We start from the raw sequence: 15,342 nt of genomic DNA, 5'->3' as shown, positions 1-15,342 counted from the left end.
GCCAGCTTCCCTCTGACCGCGTCCCACGCCCCGCCAAGGCGCGCACGGCATATGAAACTCGGAGTCCGATAAAATATCTGCGTGGAACTCGCTGCTGTAATTCCCAGACAGAGACCTGTGCTGGATCTCAGTTGCATTAATTATGCAACATTGGGATATTGTGTAAAAATTTAATCTGTTTTTTCACTTTGTTGAAGTGTTTCAGTTTTTGTATTTCTTTCACAAAATCAGAGTAGATAGCTTAATGGACAAACCACAGCGCAAGAGTGAAGTGAGGAAGACCCAAATCAGCAATAATCAATTGTAAAAATTGGTGTACTCTGATACTGTCCTTCTTACATACCTCTCCCATCTTCCTGCTCTGTTTCTAGTCCTTCTTTTTTTCACGTCCTCTTCACAGGAAAGAATGAGTATGATCTTCTGGTCATTGGTGGAGGGTCTGGAGGCCTTGCTTGTGCAAAAGAAGGTTTGTATGCATAAGTAACAGAAGTTTTAGTTTAAATTCAGTGGGGTGTAAGGAAACTAAGGGAAGTGTTACTGATAAAGCTTTTTAAGAAGCTTTAACATTACCAATACCTGCACATTAATCATTAACTTAGCTCCATATGGTTAATCTGCAAATTGATGCACACCCTCAGATAGTGTGATCTTGTTTGGCTTTCCTCCTAATCTTTTAAAAAACATTTATTGTTTTGTCGTGGGAAAAATTAATAAGCTTTAATTTCGCTGTTGTATTCAGAGTACCTCCACAGATACTGTATTTTTTTAAATACCATTCCCATTTATGTGTTAAAACAACAATGCCTTCAGATGTTTCCAAGGACTAACTGCTGTAGAGAACCTTGCCCCCTTTGTGTCTCAGGGTAGCATGTTCAACAACCCACAGTGTTCTTAAACATCTCATTTGGGGTCAGATTGCATTTTTAGGGTCAGTGGAAGCTGGAGGCCCCAGTCTGGGTTATTAAGAGTCTTCCAGAGAATTTGCTGACTACACAGGCAGGTTGGGCCTCTGGTCTGGTATCTTGAGTTAGACAGAAAAAAAACACCAGCTGTCATCTCCTGTGTTTTATCTGTATCTGTGCTACTAAAAATGTTTGTTTATGTATTTCTCCTTCCTCTAAATACATTACCTTGCTTCTTTGTTTAAAGCTGCTCAGTTTGGAAGAAAAGTGGCTGTTCTGGATTATGTTGAACCTTCCCCCCGAGGTATGGAAGAGAAATAAGAGGGTAATAATTGGAAATGCATATAATTCAGCTGCTCAGGTGAGCAGCTCCAGACAGCAGTGTCCAAAGCCACACTGCCTGTTTTGCTTGGAGTAAAAGTCCTGAAGCCCAGCTTGTGCCATGGCTCCTTCTCTCCAAGATGAACCAGCTGTGCCTGCTCCTGTTAAGCTTGTTAGCAGTGCTTGCTGCTACCATTCAGACTTGACTTCAGACTCAAATAAGTGAGAATATTCCCTCTGTCAAAATGTTATTTACAATTTCTAAAAATTACTAATTATGTCATGCTGAGGCTTCTTGTACACAATGCACAAAATGAGATCTACAAATGTGAATGTTTAGTTACTGAATCTTCTGAGTTCTGAGAAAAATCTTGAGATGGTTTGAATTTTAGAGGAAAAATATACAGAGATGGTTTTTATCAAACAAATGAGCACAAAGAAAGTTATAAACTGATCTGTAGGAGACAGTAAACTGTGTTGTTACAGAACTTTTTACTTCCCATGGACCCAACTGCATTGTTACACTAATCTGATGCATTTACTTTTTTTTTCTTATTTTTTTTCCCAAGGAACCTCATGGGGACTTGGAGGAACTTGTGTGAATGTTGGCTGCATTCCTAAAAAGCTTATGCATCAAGCTGCCCTTTTAGGGAGTGCCCTTAAAGATGCCCAACACTATGGCTGGAATATATCCCAACCTGTTCATCATACCTGGTAAAGGCTGCTGCCTGTCTCTGCTCCTGTGTGCTGCAAATGCTTAACAAGAACCCTTTCCCAGCTGCTGTTTATTATGGGACAGTTAGGGAAGTGAATTTTGCATGTGAAATTTTAGCCTAGTACTTGTTAAAAACCAGAACTAGTTTCTGGTTTCTCAGGGCAGAAATTTTGTTGATTTGGACTTGATAATTTGCTTTTACAATAAAAAATACTGTGGTTCATTGCTCATTTTCAGCAGTTGCCTATATCTTTGTGTTGCAGAACCTGCCTTTGTAATAGCTGACTTCATCTTCAGTTTCTTGTTTTGCGACAGGTCTGTGATGGCACAAGGTGTTCAGAATTATGTGAAATCCTTGAACTGGGGACACAGAGTGCAACTGCAAGAAAAGTAAATAAGACTTTGAAGTTTGTATTTCTTCTCACAGTCCAGGAGGTGCTCTTGCCCTTGTAGAAGTGCAGAATTGCCTTTGAAGTTTCTATCTAGAGCTAGTATTTTGAGGCTGTAAGTCCTTTCTTCTGGGATCTGTAAGTGCCCTTGTCAATGTAAGTGGTCTCTTCCTCTCCTATTTTCCTTTTTGGTGAAATAGTGGTTGACACTGACCATACACAAAAGCTTTCTAGCAGTGTAGTGATGCTCTCTTTAGTCTGGAGAGGTTTTGCATCAATATGAAGCAATCAAGGTTTCTTAAGATACTTTTGATCTCGTCCCCCAAAATTTCTATGCCATACAAAACCACTGCTAGAGCAGCAGATTTTATTTTTTTTTTGCTTTCAGTGCAGAAATGGTTCCAAGTTTTTCAGCATGCAGTTCCTTTTATAGAGAAATTATAACAGAAAATTTAACAGATTCTGATTTTGTTACTCCTGCTGAATCACTGGTGCATTCTGAAATGAGCATGGTATCAGAAATGCTATAGGTAATACTAGTAATGCTATGGCTAACAGAAAATTTCTTTTCTGAAGAGGTCAATAACCTGATCTCAAAGTTTTTTGCAAGGTTAAGTTACTTTTCTGTATAGAGGGTTAAGTGTGACATAAGAATTAAGTGACAAATTATGAAAGAACTACAAACAGCTCTATGACATGAGATTCCTTCCTTTTACTGCTCTATGCCTGTTTGCTACCCTTTTTAGTACTTAAATACAGAAAAGGTAGCTGATTGTATTTCATACCTATTCTTGTTAAGTGTGCGTTGCTGATGCTGTTTTTTCTAAACAGGAAGGTGAAATATTTCAACATAAAAGGAAATTTTTCTGATCCACATACAGTCCGTGGTTTAACAAAAGCAGGTAAAGAGGTGAGCTGCTGTGCTGATTTCTGCAGTGTTTTTGAACATTTCAGGTCATTTGGGAGCGAGATTGTCCTTTTGCAAATTGCTTGAGGTATTCAGTATTGTTTTAGTGAATGAGATTTGCATTTTCCACTTAGAGAAGTTTTTTATGAACTTGACTGGTGCCTGCTGAGTGCCTGGCCTGGCCTGTTAGATGCTATTGCTTTTATCTGCCGGTGGAAATGCTGAGACCAAAGATTTTTGTTTGATTCAGTCTGTCATGCTGATGCTTACAGAAATGTAAGTTCTGAGAATTAGATTGCTCTGAGCTGTTTCCCTCCTTCAGGTGATTTGTAGGGGTGATTAACTCGGTAATACCAAATTGTGTGTGGGAGGCAATTAGTGTGAATGCACAGCTGGGTCACATAACAGAATGGTGGCCATTGCTGGGTATTTAACAAGGCCTGAAAGTGCCTTTTTAACACCTTTTTGTGGGTAATTGTTTAATGTTACTGATTAATATCAGCTGTCACGTTCTTGGGGGTAGGTGCCTAGGATTTTCTAGAAACATTGTCCTTTTGAGGTAGCTTAACTCCAGGCCCGAGACAGAATTAATTACTGCTGTGATCTCTGTGTGTTTTATCCTGACAAGAAATTGATTTTAAAAGGGTCATTTGTGCATAACTACTGCTTCCAAGTAGTCACCAGAATCTTGCACAGTGTAAGAACAATTGCACAGTTAATATTAAAACAAAACCTAGTAGAGAATGGGTAGGAGATATTCTGCAGATATTAGTTTATCTCCATCCTTTTTTTTAATGCATTGCTGATTATTGTCTCATAAATAGCAGATGATAGTGCCAGTTTTCTCACTGATCACTCATTTTTATGTAGAGGAAATCCAAAGACAGGTAAAAGGGTTGCAAATGCTTGATTTTGATTTTTCATTTTTGTTTGTAGATTGTTGTTACGGCAGATAATATTGTCATTGCTACTGGAGGAAGACCAAAATACCCTATGCATGTAAGTTACCCTTCCATTTGACAACTCCAGTGCTTTGCTGAGATGCAGAACACAGTGAAGGAGGATAAAGAATGTAAAAATAAAGTAACATATGAGAGATTTTTGTACTTGTGTCACACAAAAAATTGTCTTTATATAAAGGATGGCTTTTTAGAAAAACATTTCCATAGACAGCAATTTGCTGTGATTCAGTATGTTGGTGTTGCTTAGACCTATAGGATAATTCAGGTTGGAAGTTGGCAGCCCCAGATATATTCCCCTTGGTCTGTACTTCAGTGAACACAGCCTGAATTGTTATTAGCTTTTATTACTGACAGGATTAGCATTGTAGATTCACCTGTGTCATCATAGGTTGCAGGTGCACTGGAGTATGGAATCACAAGTGATGATCTCTTCTGGTTAAAGAAATCTCCTGGAAAAACGTAAGTTACCTTACCATGGCTGTAATAGATGCTGGCATTCCTACCTTTTCTATATGGCAAGGTGAAAAATGTTCAAAATTACCTTTTGTACACCAATTTTCCTTCTGTTTTCCTTCTGAAAATCTGCTTTGCAATACAGAAATATCATACTACCAAACTTCATTAGTAACTGATAGATCTTCCCTCTCCTCTTATGAAATTCCTTTCTAAAATCAAATTAAATAACGTTTTTCCGTGTTAGGTTTTGCTGTAGCAATTACACCCCAAGTCACAAGAGGGCAGCATGAACTCACCTGGCGACTGCTCAGTCCCCTTTCCTTGATTAGGGGAGAAACTCCAACATAATTTTGTGTTCTCCTAAGTTGTGGCAGTTCTGATTTAAAAAAAAAAAAAGAAGAAACATTTGGGTTACTTTTGCTTTGGAAGCTATTGTTTAACTGAAAAATTAAACACTGGTTTTGAAATACTAAAATGCCATAGTTGTTTTTTACAGCACACAGCACAGTAAGATTCCAAGTCAACACTGAACTACAGAGCAATTTCCTGATGAAGATAATTGTGATAGGAAATGCAGATTTGCTAGCCTGAAAGTCAGATAATGCTATCTTTTTTCTTCTCTATTGAGGAATTCTAGAAAAAGCAAAAGTAACTTCGAGCTATAATACTGGTGTTTGTGCAAAAAAACATAGTTGCCATTCATGGCAGTGAATTTCTGCTATAAAAATGCACTGTGTTAAGCTAAACTTCAAATAGGAAAACGAGGCTTCTTGGTAGTTTTAGAAAGAAAGTAAATTTGTTGTTGTTTGTAGTATATCAGTCACCTCTAGAATTTTGAAGGCATGATTTATGCAAGGAAATTGTTTTTAAGAAAAGCAACACCCACCCCCATCCTCCCCCAAAAAACCCCAACAAAATCCCAAACCAAAATATGAGATTTATCCTTGCAGTATGTTTCTGTGAAAATGTGGCTCTTGTCCAGTTGCTGCCAATGCAAGTTGTAACAGTGTAATGTGGGAGTCTAGTGTTTATATGTTGCATTCCTGAGATTTAGTCAAAATAAGCCTGCAGGGGCTACAGTAGCATTTCTGTGCTTTATCAGGCTGTGTCTTAGCAAATGAAGGAGGGAGTTGTTAAAGGTTTGTTTCTGTCGGATTTGTTTCTGTTATAAATATTCCCAAGGTTCAGTTTAACACCTTTTGTTTTCAGTCTGAGCTCTGTTGTAGTAATTCTTTCTTTTCTCCCTCTCCAAATGTACATATCTCAGCTACAAATTACATGCCTGGAGGTTATAGAACTGTCAGTCCTGCAGTTATTCTTTTTTTTTTTTTAAAGTAAACCATTAACCAACTTAAAAGTCCCATAGATACACAAACATGGGGAAGAAACTCACTACTGAGATGAAGGCTTTTGGCAGAGTGTATTAGAAGAGATGCCTTGAAATGTGTTGAGAATGAGTAAGAAATTGAGCAGGTGTGAACAAGGTTAGGTTTTGCTTTCCTAACTTTTTTTTTTAGACACTGACAATGCCCAGGATCCCTGTTTTGTACAGGAAAGTGTGAATAATATGGGGCTGATGCTATGAGTAAGTGCCAGCTGACATCCATTTTTCATCTCATGAAAAAGAAGAGCAAACATATGCCCATATAACAGAAATTCTCATTCTTTTCCCTTTGAATCTCCAGTAGATATTTCTTTATGGGCAGTATGTGGCTTTTTGCAGCACTTCCCAGAGCTGCATGCTAATGAGGGTGTGATCATTCATTCACTGATGAATCAGATGCCCTAATGCTGGAAAAATTATTTCCCATTGTGTTAAATTATTTGCCAAGCATAAACCCCAGACTAGCAGATTTTAATCACTTTTACTCAACCTATTCTCTGTACACCTTCAGAAGTTGTGTGTTTTTATTGTAAGATAGAGATGTTATCTGGAGCCTTTTGTAAGAAAACATGTGTTGTACTGACTGTGCAGTCCCTGGGGCTTGCAGAGCTGCAGTCTCCATGTCTGCACTCCTCAGAAGTTTAAAAGCATTGCTGTTAGAACTGGGAGATGATGCAGATTGGTTTAGGGTTAGGCATAGGCCACAAGTCTGTTCAAAAACTTAACAAAATACTTTGTTGTCAGTGGAAATACTGTGTGGGATGCCATCTCCAAACTGTGAGATGTTTAACAAGTCTGTATAAGACAAAAACAGCAAAGGAGTGCAAGTGCAGCCTGTCCAGCAGCTGAGTGTTAATGGCTGCCTGGCTGGAAATGCTTTTCCCTGCAGAACAGGGACTGAGCATTCTGCCTTTTGTACCCAGAAAATGTGGAGAACTGAGCATGTGGTCAGGAGAGAGAGGAACTGCTGCAGTGTAGGGATCAACTGGGGACAGAGATGGGAACTGCTGTGCTGGAGAGCTGATACACTTCATAAATTGCAAGTGTTGATGGACAATTTCAGTTATCTTCATGATTGAAAGGGTGTGAAATATTGGGAGAGGTGGGAGCTGGGGTTTTATTTAAGAACTAAAATGGATATATTTGGTAAATACCAGTCTAAGTAAATCTATTAAACCCATTTTCTGTAATAGCGTACACAAATGTTTGAAGACAGGAAGGGCAAATATTTGGCATTTGGAAAAATACAACTATTAAAAAGCAGATGGTTATAAATCAAAATAAAATTTAGCAATGAATAAAATCTTCATTGGGAACTGTAATCTACTTGATAGGAAGACATAATCTAATTGTGTGTGAAAGATGAGCTGTCAGGGAAGAAGATTGGCCTGGCTGAATAGAGATTTTGGCTGGAACTCAGGGGAGAAAGGAGTGTTTATGCCCCTGGGAGAAGAGGGAGGACCACAAGGATACTATAGGGTTGTGCAGGGAGGAAATTAGAGGGGCCAAAGCCCAATTAGAACTTAGTCTGGCTACTGCTGTAAAAGGCAATAAAATGTTTCTATAAATACAGTAGCAACAAAAGGAGGGCTCAGGAGAATCCCCATCCTTTATTGGATGTGGGGGAGGGGGGAGAAGCACAGGAATAAGGATAAGGAAAAGGCTGAGTCCTTCTTTGCTTCAGTCCTTAATAGTAAGAGCAGTTGTTCAGTGGGTACCCAACCCCTGAGCTGAAAGATGGGGACAGGGAACAGAATGAAGCCCCCATAAATCATGAGGACTTGGTTAGAAGTCTGCTACAGCACTTGGACATGCACAAGTCCAAGGGACCAGATGGGCTCCACCCCAGAGTGCTGAGGGAGCTGATGGAAGGGCTGACTGAGCCACCCTCCCTCATTTACCAGCAGTCCTGGCTAACTGGGGGGTCCCAGCTGACTGGAAGTTGTCAAATGTGACATTAACATCAGAAAATATTTTTTTCTGGTTGTGCAAAAATATGCACGTGCTTATTCCACTGCTTTCTTCTTTTCTTCCTTTTCTGTAACAGGTTGGTTGTTGGAGCCAGCTGTATCCTTTGAAAAGCCTGTGATGATCTATGATTATAACTAGCATAGCTGTCTTCCTATGAAAGTTCAGTTTTCAGAATTCCTCTGCTCATGTCATATAGTTGGCATGATAGTTGTGTTGGTAAGAGAATAGTAATGGTTTTCTATGCAGTAGCATCATGGAAATTAAGACCAGCTGAAGATAAATTCTCAGGATCTTAAATCCAGTGTTAACTGTGTTAACTATAAGACTTCCAAGTTTTATTCTATGTACAAAAGCAAGCTAAAGATGTCTGTGTGAGGAGAACTTGCTATCTCCAAGTGAAAAACCCATTTGTATACTACTCATATATTGTGTTTATCAAAATTGTTGCTTACATTTGCTTAACTGGTGTGTCACCAGATGTTTCCCTTGAGTGTGCTGGTTTTCTGACAGGCATTGGATTGGACACTACAGTCATGATGAGAAGTGTCCCCCTTCGTGGGTTTGACCAGGCAAGTACAGAATATCTTATGTCTCCTTATCTAGCAAATAAAGGAAAAGATAGATTTTATTATTTTTAGCTCCTAAAGAAAAAGTGTTGTTTGCATCTCCAAACATTTCCTAGTATGTGCACAGTTTTTGAGGTGGGAGTATTGTTGCTTAAGTGGCAGTGACAAACACCACCCATAGTAGTGACACCAGTGGCAGCTCCTGGTTGTATGTCACCCTCTCCCACCCTGGAGTGGCTTCCTTAAAACTAGTGGCTTGTGTGCCTTAAAAGTGGTAGCATGAGTTTGCAAAACATTGAATAAGGATAACTTTTGGAATTTCCACTCCTCATTGAAGAAATCCACACCTGTAACAGCATGAGGTCTGAGCAAGCAGGGAATAATGTGTGTGTAGCACTTGGTCAAACACTTACAGTAGGGCTTGCTCTGAGAACTTGATCCTCTGTAAGCAGGAGGAGGACAATGGCCATACCAAGTTAATAAAGTATTAATGGAGATAAAATAATTATGTCCAGTCTGCAGCCACATTGAGTCTGATGGAAACTGATTAATGAGCTCTCATGTTTCTGAAGAGACATAACCCTGCTGTTGCCTTCATATTAGTTAATATCAAGTTTGAAAATAAAGTTCTGTAAGCTGAGAGAGCTTATGTGGAGTTGTTCTATGTAAGTGGTTTTGTAATAATATCCTTTAAGTAATAAACATACTCTGGCAAGGTGCAACCTGAGTTCCTGCAGTCAAGAGCACTGATGTCTTTGGATAAACCTGTTGATGCCACATTTTACTACTTCAGTTTGGTGTGGCATTATTTCAAACAGGCTCTTAGGACAAAAGTGGTTTGATTTTTATTTTTTTTTATTAGAACTTTCCATGAAACCTTAGTGATTCATAGTCATTGCAGAGAAACGTCAGGTGTTACAGCAAAAGGAAATATCTTTCTCCCATTGTTTTATGAAAGTATTTAATTTTTATCAAACTACTAGAAAATTGTAATTATGGTAATGGTAAATTGAATATGCTCTAGATTGTGTAAGTGACAAATGCTTTAAAAGCAACCATTTTATTAATATACTGTTATAATTTTTTGAAAATAATTTGAGTATTCAGGCGTAGGTGCCTCTTGGAATGGAGTTGCAGGTCATAGTGGCTCCCTAAATTATCATGTGTTAGCAGTGCAAAGTAACTAAGTGATAAAGAATGTTTGAAATGCACAAGGTGTTTACTGGGGCTCCCTGAACCCAGCTGAAGGAGGGGTTTACATTAAAAAGGTCATGTATGTAAGAAAAACCAAATTTGTTTCACTACTCAACAGCAAATGGCTTCTTTAGTAACTGAACATATGGAATCTTATGGCACAAAATTTTTAAAGAGATGTTTCCCAACTAAAGTTGAAAAATTGGAGAGCGACAGATTGCAAATCACTTGGAAAAATGCTGACCTGGACACAGAAGAAACTGATTCTTTCAACACCGTTATGTGGGCAGTAGGTAAATATGATTATCTTAATTTTAATTTGCAATGCTTTCCATTCTGAAAGTGAAGTCACTTCATCATGGGGTCTAACAGCCCCCCCCCCCATTAAATGTTTAGTGACTTAAACATTGATGGTTGTTTAATTCCATTCTTGCATGCCTGACTTGTTCATTTACAGTCTAAAAACACATTAAAGTTGCAGTGAATGGGAGAAGTCGGTGGTAAATATTTTTGCATGAGCTGCAATAAATGGGAGACCATCTAGTCTTTCTCACTTTTACTAGAGTAAGAACATGAATTTCAGCAAACTCTGGTTTGCAGGTAGTGTTCTCTAAGTTATAAATAAGTGCATATTTATCCTGTTTAAGAGACTACCATTTCTTCTAGGATTTTTTCTAAACTGATGGATGCAGCCATCATCCAATTCAGAGAAAGAGAAGTAACTGTCTCTAAAACCCAAACTTTTGCAAGGAATCTTGAAACTGTATAACTTTTTGAAATCTGGTTAGGGACTTTCACATATCTCAGACCCCTTGGAACTGACATATGATGACTAAGAGTAGATTGGTTTAAAAGAATGCTGTGATAAATGTCTATGAGCATAATCACCAAAAATGGGAATCAAATCTGGGGTTTTCCTCCTTTGAGACAAATGCTGCTTCCTGCAAGGACTAACACACTAAATTATGTACAAGGCTCCAGCCCACAGGAGTGAAAATACTCCTTCAGTGTTGCCTCCCATAGCTGCTCATTTGTGGCTGTTAGAGGTCTGTCCTCAGTCTCTGTATTGGTTCAGATGGGCTGTAAACCCACCAGAGTAGGAGACCTCTTGTCTTTTGTGCTTATAGAGCTTTGTGAATATCTGGAATTCTAGATCAGTAATGCATGGCTAAAGGTAGTAGTGGTATTTGGCAGGCAGATGATATCTGGCAAACAAAGTAAATAGGCTTAAACATACTGCCCAAGAAATCCGTTTTGATGCAGACAAGTAATCAGTTTTACTAGCAGCTTTAGCAATCCTCTCGACTACTTTATATTCTTTTGATCTGGCACTTCTGTTTTAGAGTAGTGGGAACGCATTACTCTTTCATTTGTTTACAATATTAATTTAAATTCTTGTGGCTGTAGAATAGATCATTACAGGATCAGAAACAGATAATTTACAGCATTTTGTATTTTGCCCAGTGGATTTAATCTACTGTCCAGTTGTTCCATTTCCCTGGTTAAGTCAGCTTTATATCTTCCTAATACCCCAAACAGAGAGCAGGTTCTGCATTATGACAAATGCTTTCTTTTCCTTACTGTAACTAGTACTCTCTTAGAAGTGCCTTGGGCTCTACAAATTGTGGAAACAGCCTGTAATAGTGGATTATTCTCATCAGAACCAATCAAACATACTAGTGCTTGCCAAGAGGAAAAAAAAAGCTCATACTATCTGAACACATAACAATCCTGAAAACTGTAGAATAGTATTCATGAGGTGAGATGAAAACGTTTCCAAAAAGTGGGTTTCTAAGTGCTGTATTTGGTTTTTCTTAAGCTTTCTGGTAAAAAAACCCAACCCATACCGTGGTTCTATGAAAAGTACACTGAGTTGGAGACATACATGTCAAATGTCAAGTCAATTTGTTTACTTTTGTCTAAGATGGAAAAAAGAGCTATTAAGTTGAAAAATAAAAAAAAAAATCTTGGTTTGCTGTTAATTATAATGGAATAAGGTTGCATGATAGACTGTTGCAATTCAGTTGTAACATGAGTCTGCTCATTATTTCAATACAGAGGAACTACATGTATTACAATTTTCGTCATAGATTTGAGTTACAATCCATATTTAGAAACAGGAAAATGAATAGTGTGAGGATTTTGTGTTGCCTTTTTTTAGTGTTCAAATTGGCATTCCACCCTTAAGGATTAAACACATTAACAGTTAAAGCTGGTTAATTGGTGTGCACTCCATATGATTCATTGTTTTGCTCTGTATCAACACACCCACACCAGGTGTCTCAGATAATAGGCTGGGAAACTTAGTGGTGTTGAGGATTTCCTGTCTGCAGATGTGCCAGTTATAATACTGATTGAAGCAAGTCAGCTTGTAGAGTTGGTTAAAAAGCAGCTGCTGTCGTTAACTAATTGTAGCCTAAATTGTAGCACATATTTTCATAATTTTTGCCAGTGCATCATGGAATTTTAGTAGGATTTTTTTAACAATGTTAAAAATAGTTGTTGATAGTGGGACATAGTTTAATAAGCTACAGTACTATCTCTTAATGTCAACCCTTTAAAAAGAAAATTAGATCGTGTTTCTGTGGCGAGTTTTGTTTTGCTTTTGGAATGTGTGATTTTTCTGCTTGTATGGATAAGCCAATAAAAGCAGGCACAATGCTCCCTTTGTTTTTCTAGCAGCTTTTTTGAACTAGTCAAAATATTTGAGGGGGAAAACAAGAAATCTCATTTTGATACATTTTAATGTAATTTAAAAGTTTCACTTTTGGAATGTGTGATTTTTCTGCTTGTATGGATAAGCCAATAAAAGCAGGCACAATGCTCCCTTTGTTTTTCTAGCAGCTTTTTTGAACTAGTCAAAATATTTGAGGGGAAAAAAGAAATCTCATTTTGCAACATTTTAATGTAATTTAAAAGTTTCTGTCCAAAGCTTTGCAGGTAATTCATGGATCTATCATCCTTGCTGAGGGAACTGCATACTGTTATATTCCATCTCAGTGCAAGAGCTTGTTCTTGATGTTTGATTTTTCCAGTTTAGCTCTCTATGTCCTTCTATCTTACTACTCCTGTCTTTAGCTTCTAGAGAATTCTCCTGAAATTATAAGATTTTGAGGTTTTGTGTAATGTAGAACCAATAAACTTTTACTACTGTATGGTATTCTTCCTGCCCTTAAGGACATACAAAAAATGTTTGTTAGACACCTAATTTACCTGAGTTCCAAAGCAATGGTAAATATGTCCATGTTCAAAGTAAACATGGGGTCTTCATCCAAAGGAAAGAGTAGAGATTGACACCTTTGTGAGCAGATGCAACTGCTGAGCTGCAGGGCAAAGTTGCAGGAGATGAGGCTTTGTGAAGAGGGTTCATTTCAGCTGTTGAAGGGCTGAAACCTGTGGCTGGAGTGCAGCAGTTGCAAACAGCTAATATACAAAAGGAATTGGTAAGTAGTATTTCCATGTGAGTTTGCAATACATGGCAAAATATCACTTCTGTAAATCAAATTTGATGATTCACAAGATCCTTAGAAAAGATAACTGGGCTACTCCATCTCCAGTGGGGTCCTACTGTGCAGAGGAGCAACACTGAATGGATGATTAAACTAAGCAGGTATTTGTGAAATAGCCTGGAATGAGTTTGTCAGAGAATGTGAGGTAGTGTGCTAGTAAACTGTGACAGGAAGAGCAATGACCAGCAGCAGATTTTAAGTTTAGCTTTTGGTTTAGGACGGCTTTATAAGAGTTTTTTCCCTCATGAGGGCAGTGGACCAACCATTCTCAAGTTGCAGTGCATTTGTAAACTTAGAGGATCCCAACTGTGTCTTTGAAATAATATCATCTTTGCTGTAAAAAAGAATTGCAGCTCCAGGTCATTGTAAAGCTGAACAGGTATCAGGTGTTGCACATCATATGTTATCAAGCACATTGTCCTTTGTGCCACACTGGACATTAGGCAGATTTTTGTTGTTCAGTAAAACAGAATCCTTGTTGTTCAGTATCAACAAAGGGTAAAGTACATAACATTTTTTGTAATAGTGTTCTTCAAGGTTGGGGTTAACAGGGGAAACAGAAATTTTGTTAGGAGATTTTCTGTGAAAAGTCCCACAAGGTAAAATACTGCTGTGATCTCCTTTGAGCAAATCTCTGCCAGCCCCTGTAGAAAAGGGAATGGGCTTTAGATTTGTCTTGGCAAACACAATCTTGCCATCGACTTTTTAATCTTTGAACTATTCAGTGAAAAATAAAGCACCTTTGTTGATCTCAGACAACTCTAAATGCTAATGCGCTGTGGTTTGCTGAGGCTTTGGGTCTTTGTTCTGAGCTTCCCATGTTTCTCTCTTACTAACTTAAATTCATTACTCTCTTGATTAGATATGGTTTCTGCAATCCTAAAGAAAATTGTCATTCCCATTATATCAGCCAGTTATTTTAGGTTTTTTCCCAATATCTAATTTTAAGGACATTCAGTCAGACTTTATTCAGCACGGCTATTTTTAATGTGCTTTTCTGTTTGTGTAACCAACCCCAAAACTTTGAATGTAACTTTTATTTTATGCTACTTATTTTACCAGCATGTAACTACAAAAATAACTTGTTCATGTGCTAGGCTATACCTCTAAATCTGCATGTGAAGAACATTGGATTCAGAACTATTTCAGCACTAAGGTGCTCTTTGAGTTGATAGGTGATGCTAACCTTTAGCCCAATGATGGTAGAAATAGATTTTAAAATGGCAGAAAATTACACTGAAGTAATTTCTTGAAAAGAGTATAATAACTGTGACAGTTCATGCAGAAAACAAATTCTGTTCAATCATACATGCTGAGGAGACTGAAGCCAATGACCTGCCTCTCTTGGGAATGGTGGTTGAGTGCTTGTTTTTGAGACTGCAAAGCCATCCTTTGAAACCAAGCCTTTGGTTAAAGCAAGCTTTGTGCAGGAGAAATAATGTAAGAGTGAACTGTAGCTTTCTTCTCAGAAAATGTTACTAGCCCTTCTCCCTTTTTACAGGACATTGAGAACAAGAAAAGTAGAATTTTAGAAGTCTGTCCCATGCTGTTTTTAATTTGATTACTTGTCACTTGGAGTTGCTTTTGTTGTGAACTCCAGGTGTGCACTGGATGGCCACAGGCAGGTTTTTGCTCATTGCACCACAAGCTTTCTGCTGAGAGGACTCTGTGTAAAAATTGTCCATGCTACAGGAGAGTACAGTGAGCAGCCTTGCCAGAGAGCCAATTACTGCCCTAGTATTGACTAAGGGCCAGATTATTTTCCAATTGTGGCAGATATGCTGGAGATTTATCAGTAATGGATGTAATGTTCAAAAGCATCCTTGTAGAAATGGTGTGTGCTGTTATCAATGTGATAAAGGCTCTGAACTATTGTTAACCTTACTTAATCTTACTCTAGTCAATATTTTCCTGTAATCTGAACAGTAGTTACACTGAAGTGGTTTTTATTAGTCATTATCAGCTGGTTATATTTTCATGAACATCTTGTGGGTTTTAGGAGACATTTGAAGGAGGAAAGGACAGTGGTATTGAAACTAATTTGGGGAATGTGTCAGGCACTCAGA

The 15,342-nt window shown here is 38.1% G+C and overlaps 1 protein-coding gene across 1 annotated transcript in view; it reads left to right on the top strand.

Annotated features, from left to right (window-relative positions):
• Nucleotides 1-15,342, top strand: part of TXNRD2 (thioredoxin reductase 2) — a 33,401-nt gene that overhangs the window by 763 nt on the left and 17,296 nt on the right. The window contains exons 2-11 of the mRNA XM_039724782.1: nt 401-466; nt 1,150-1,206; nt 1,793-1,937; nt 2,254-2,328; nt 3,159-3,237; nt 4,171-4,233; nt 4,585-4,655; nt 8,084-8,103; nt 8,485-8,576; nt 9,886-10,060. Of these exons, the coding sequence (XP_039580716.1) occupies nt 401-466; nt 1,150-1,206; nt 1,793-1,937; nt 2,254-2,328; nt 3,159-3,237; nt 4,171-4,233; nt 4,585-4,655; nt 8,084-8,103; nt 8,485-8,576; nt 9,886-10,060 (843 nt within the window). The remainder of the gene's footprint in view (nt 1-400; nt 467-1,149; nt 1,207-1,792; nt 1,938-2,253; nt 2,329-3,158; nt 3,238-4,170; nt 4,234-4,584; nt 4,656-8,083; nt 8,104-8,484; nt 8,577-9,885; nt 10,061-15,342) is intronic.

The sequence above is a fragment of the Passer montanus genome, unplaced genomic scaffold (assembly GCF_014805655.1).
Source record: "Passer montanus isolate IOZ18808 unplaced genomic scaffold, ASM1480565v1 scaffold53, whole genome shotgun sequence".
NCBI lineage: Eukaryota > Metazoa > Chordata > Aves > Passeriformes > Passeridae > Passer > Passer montanus.
Note: the sequence above shows the minus strand (reverse complement) of the source record. Positions and strands in the feature narration are given on the sequence as shown.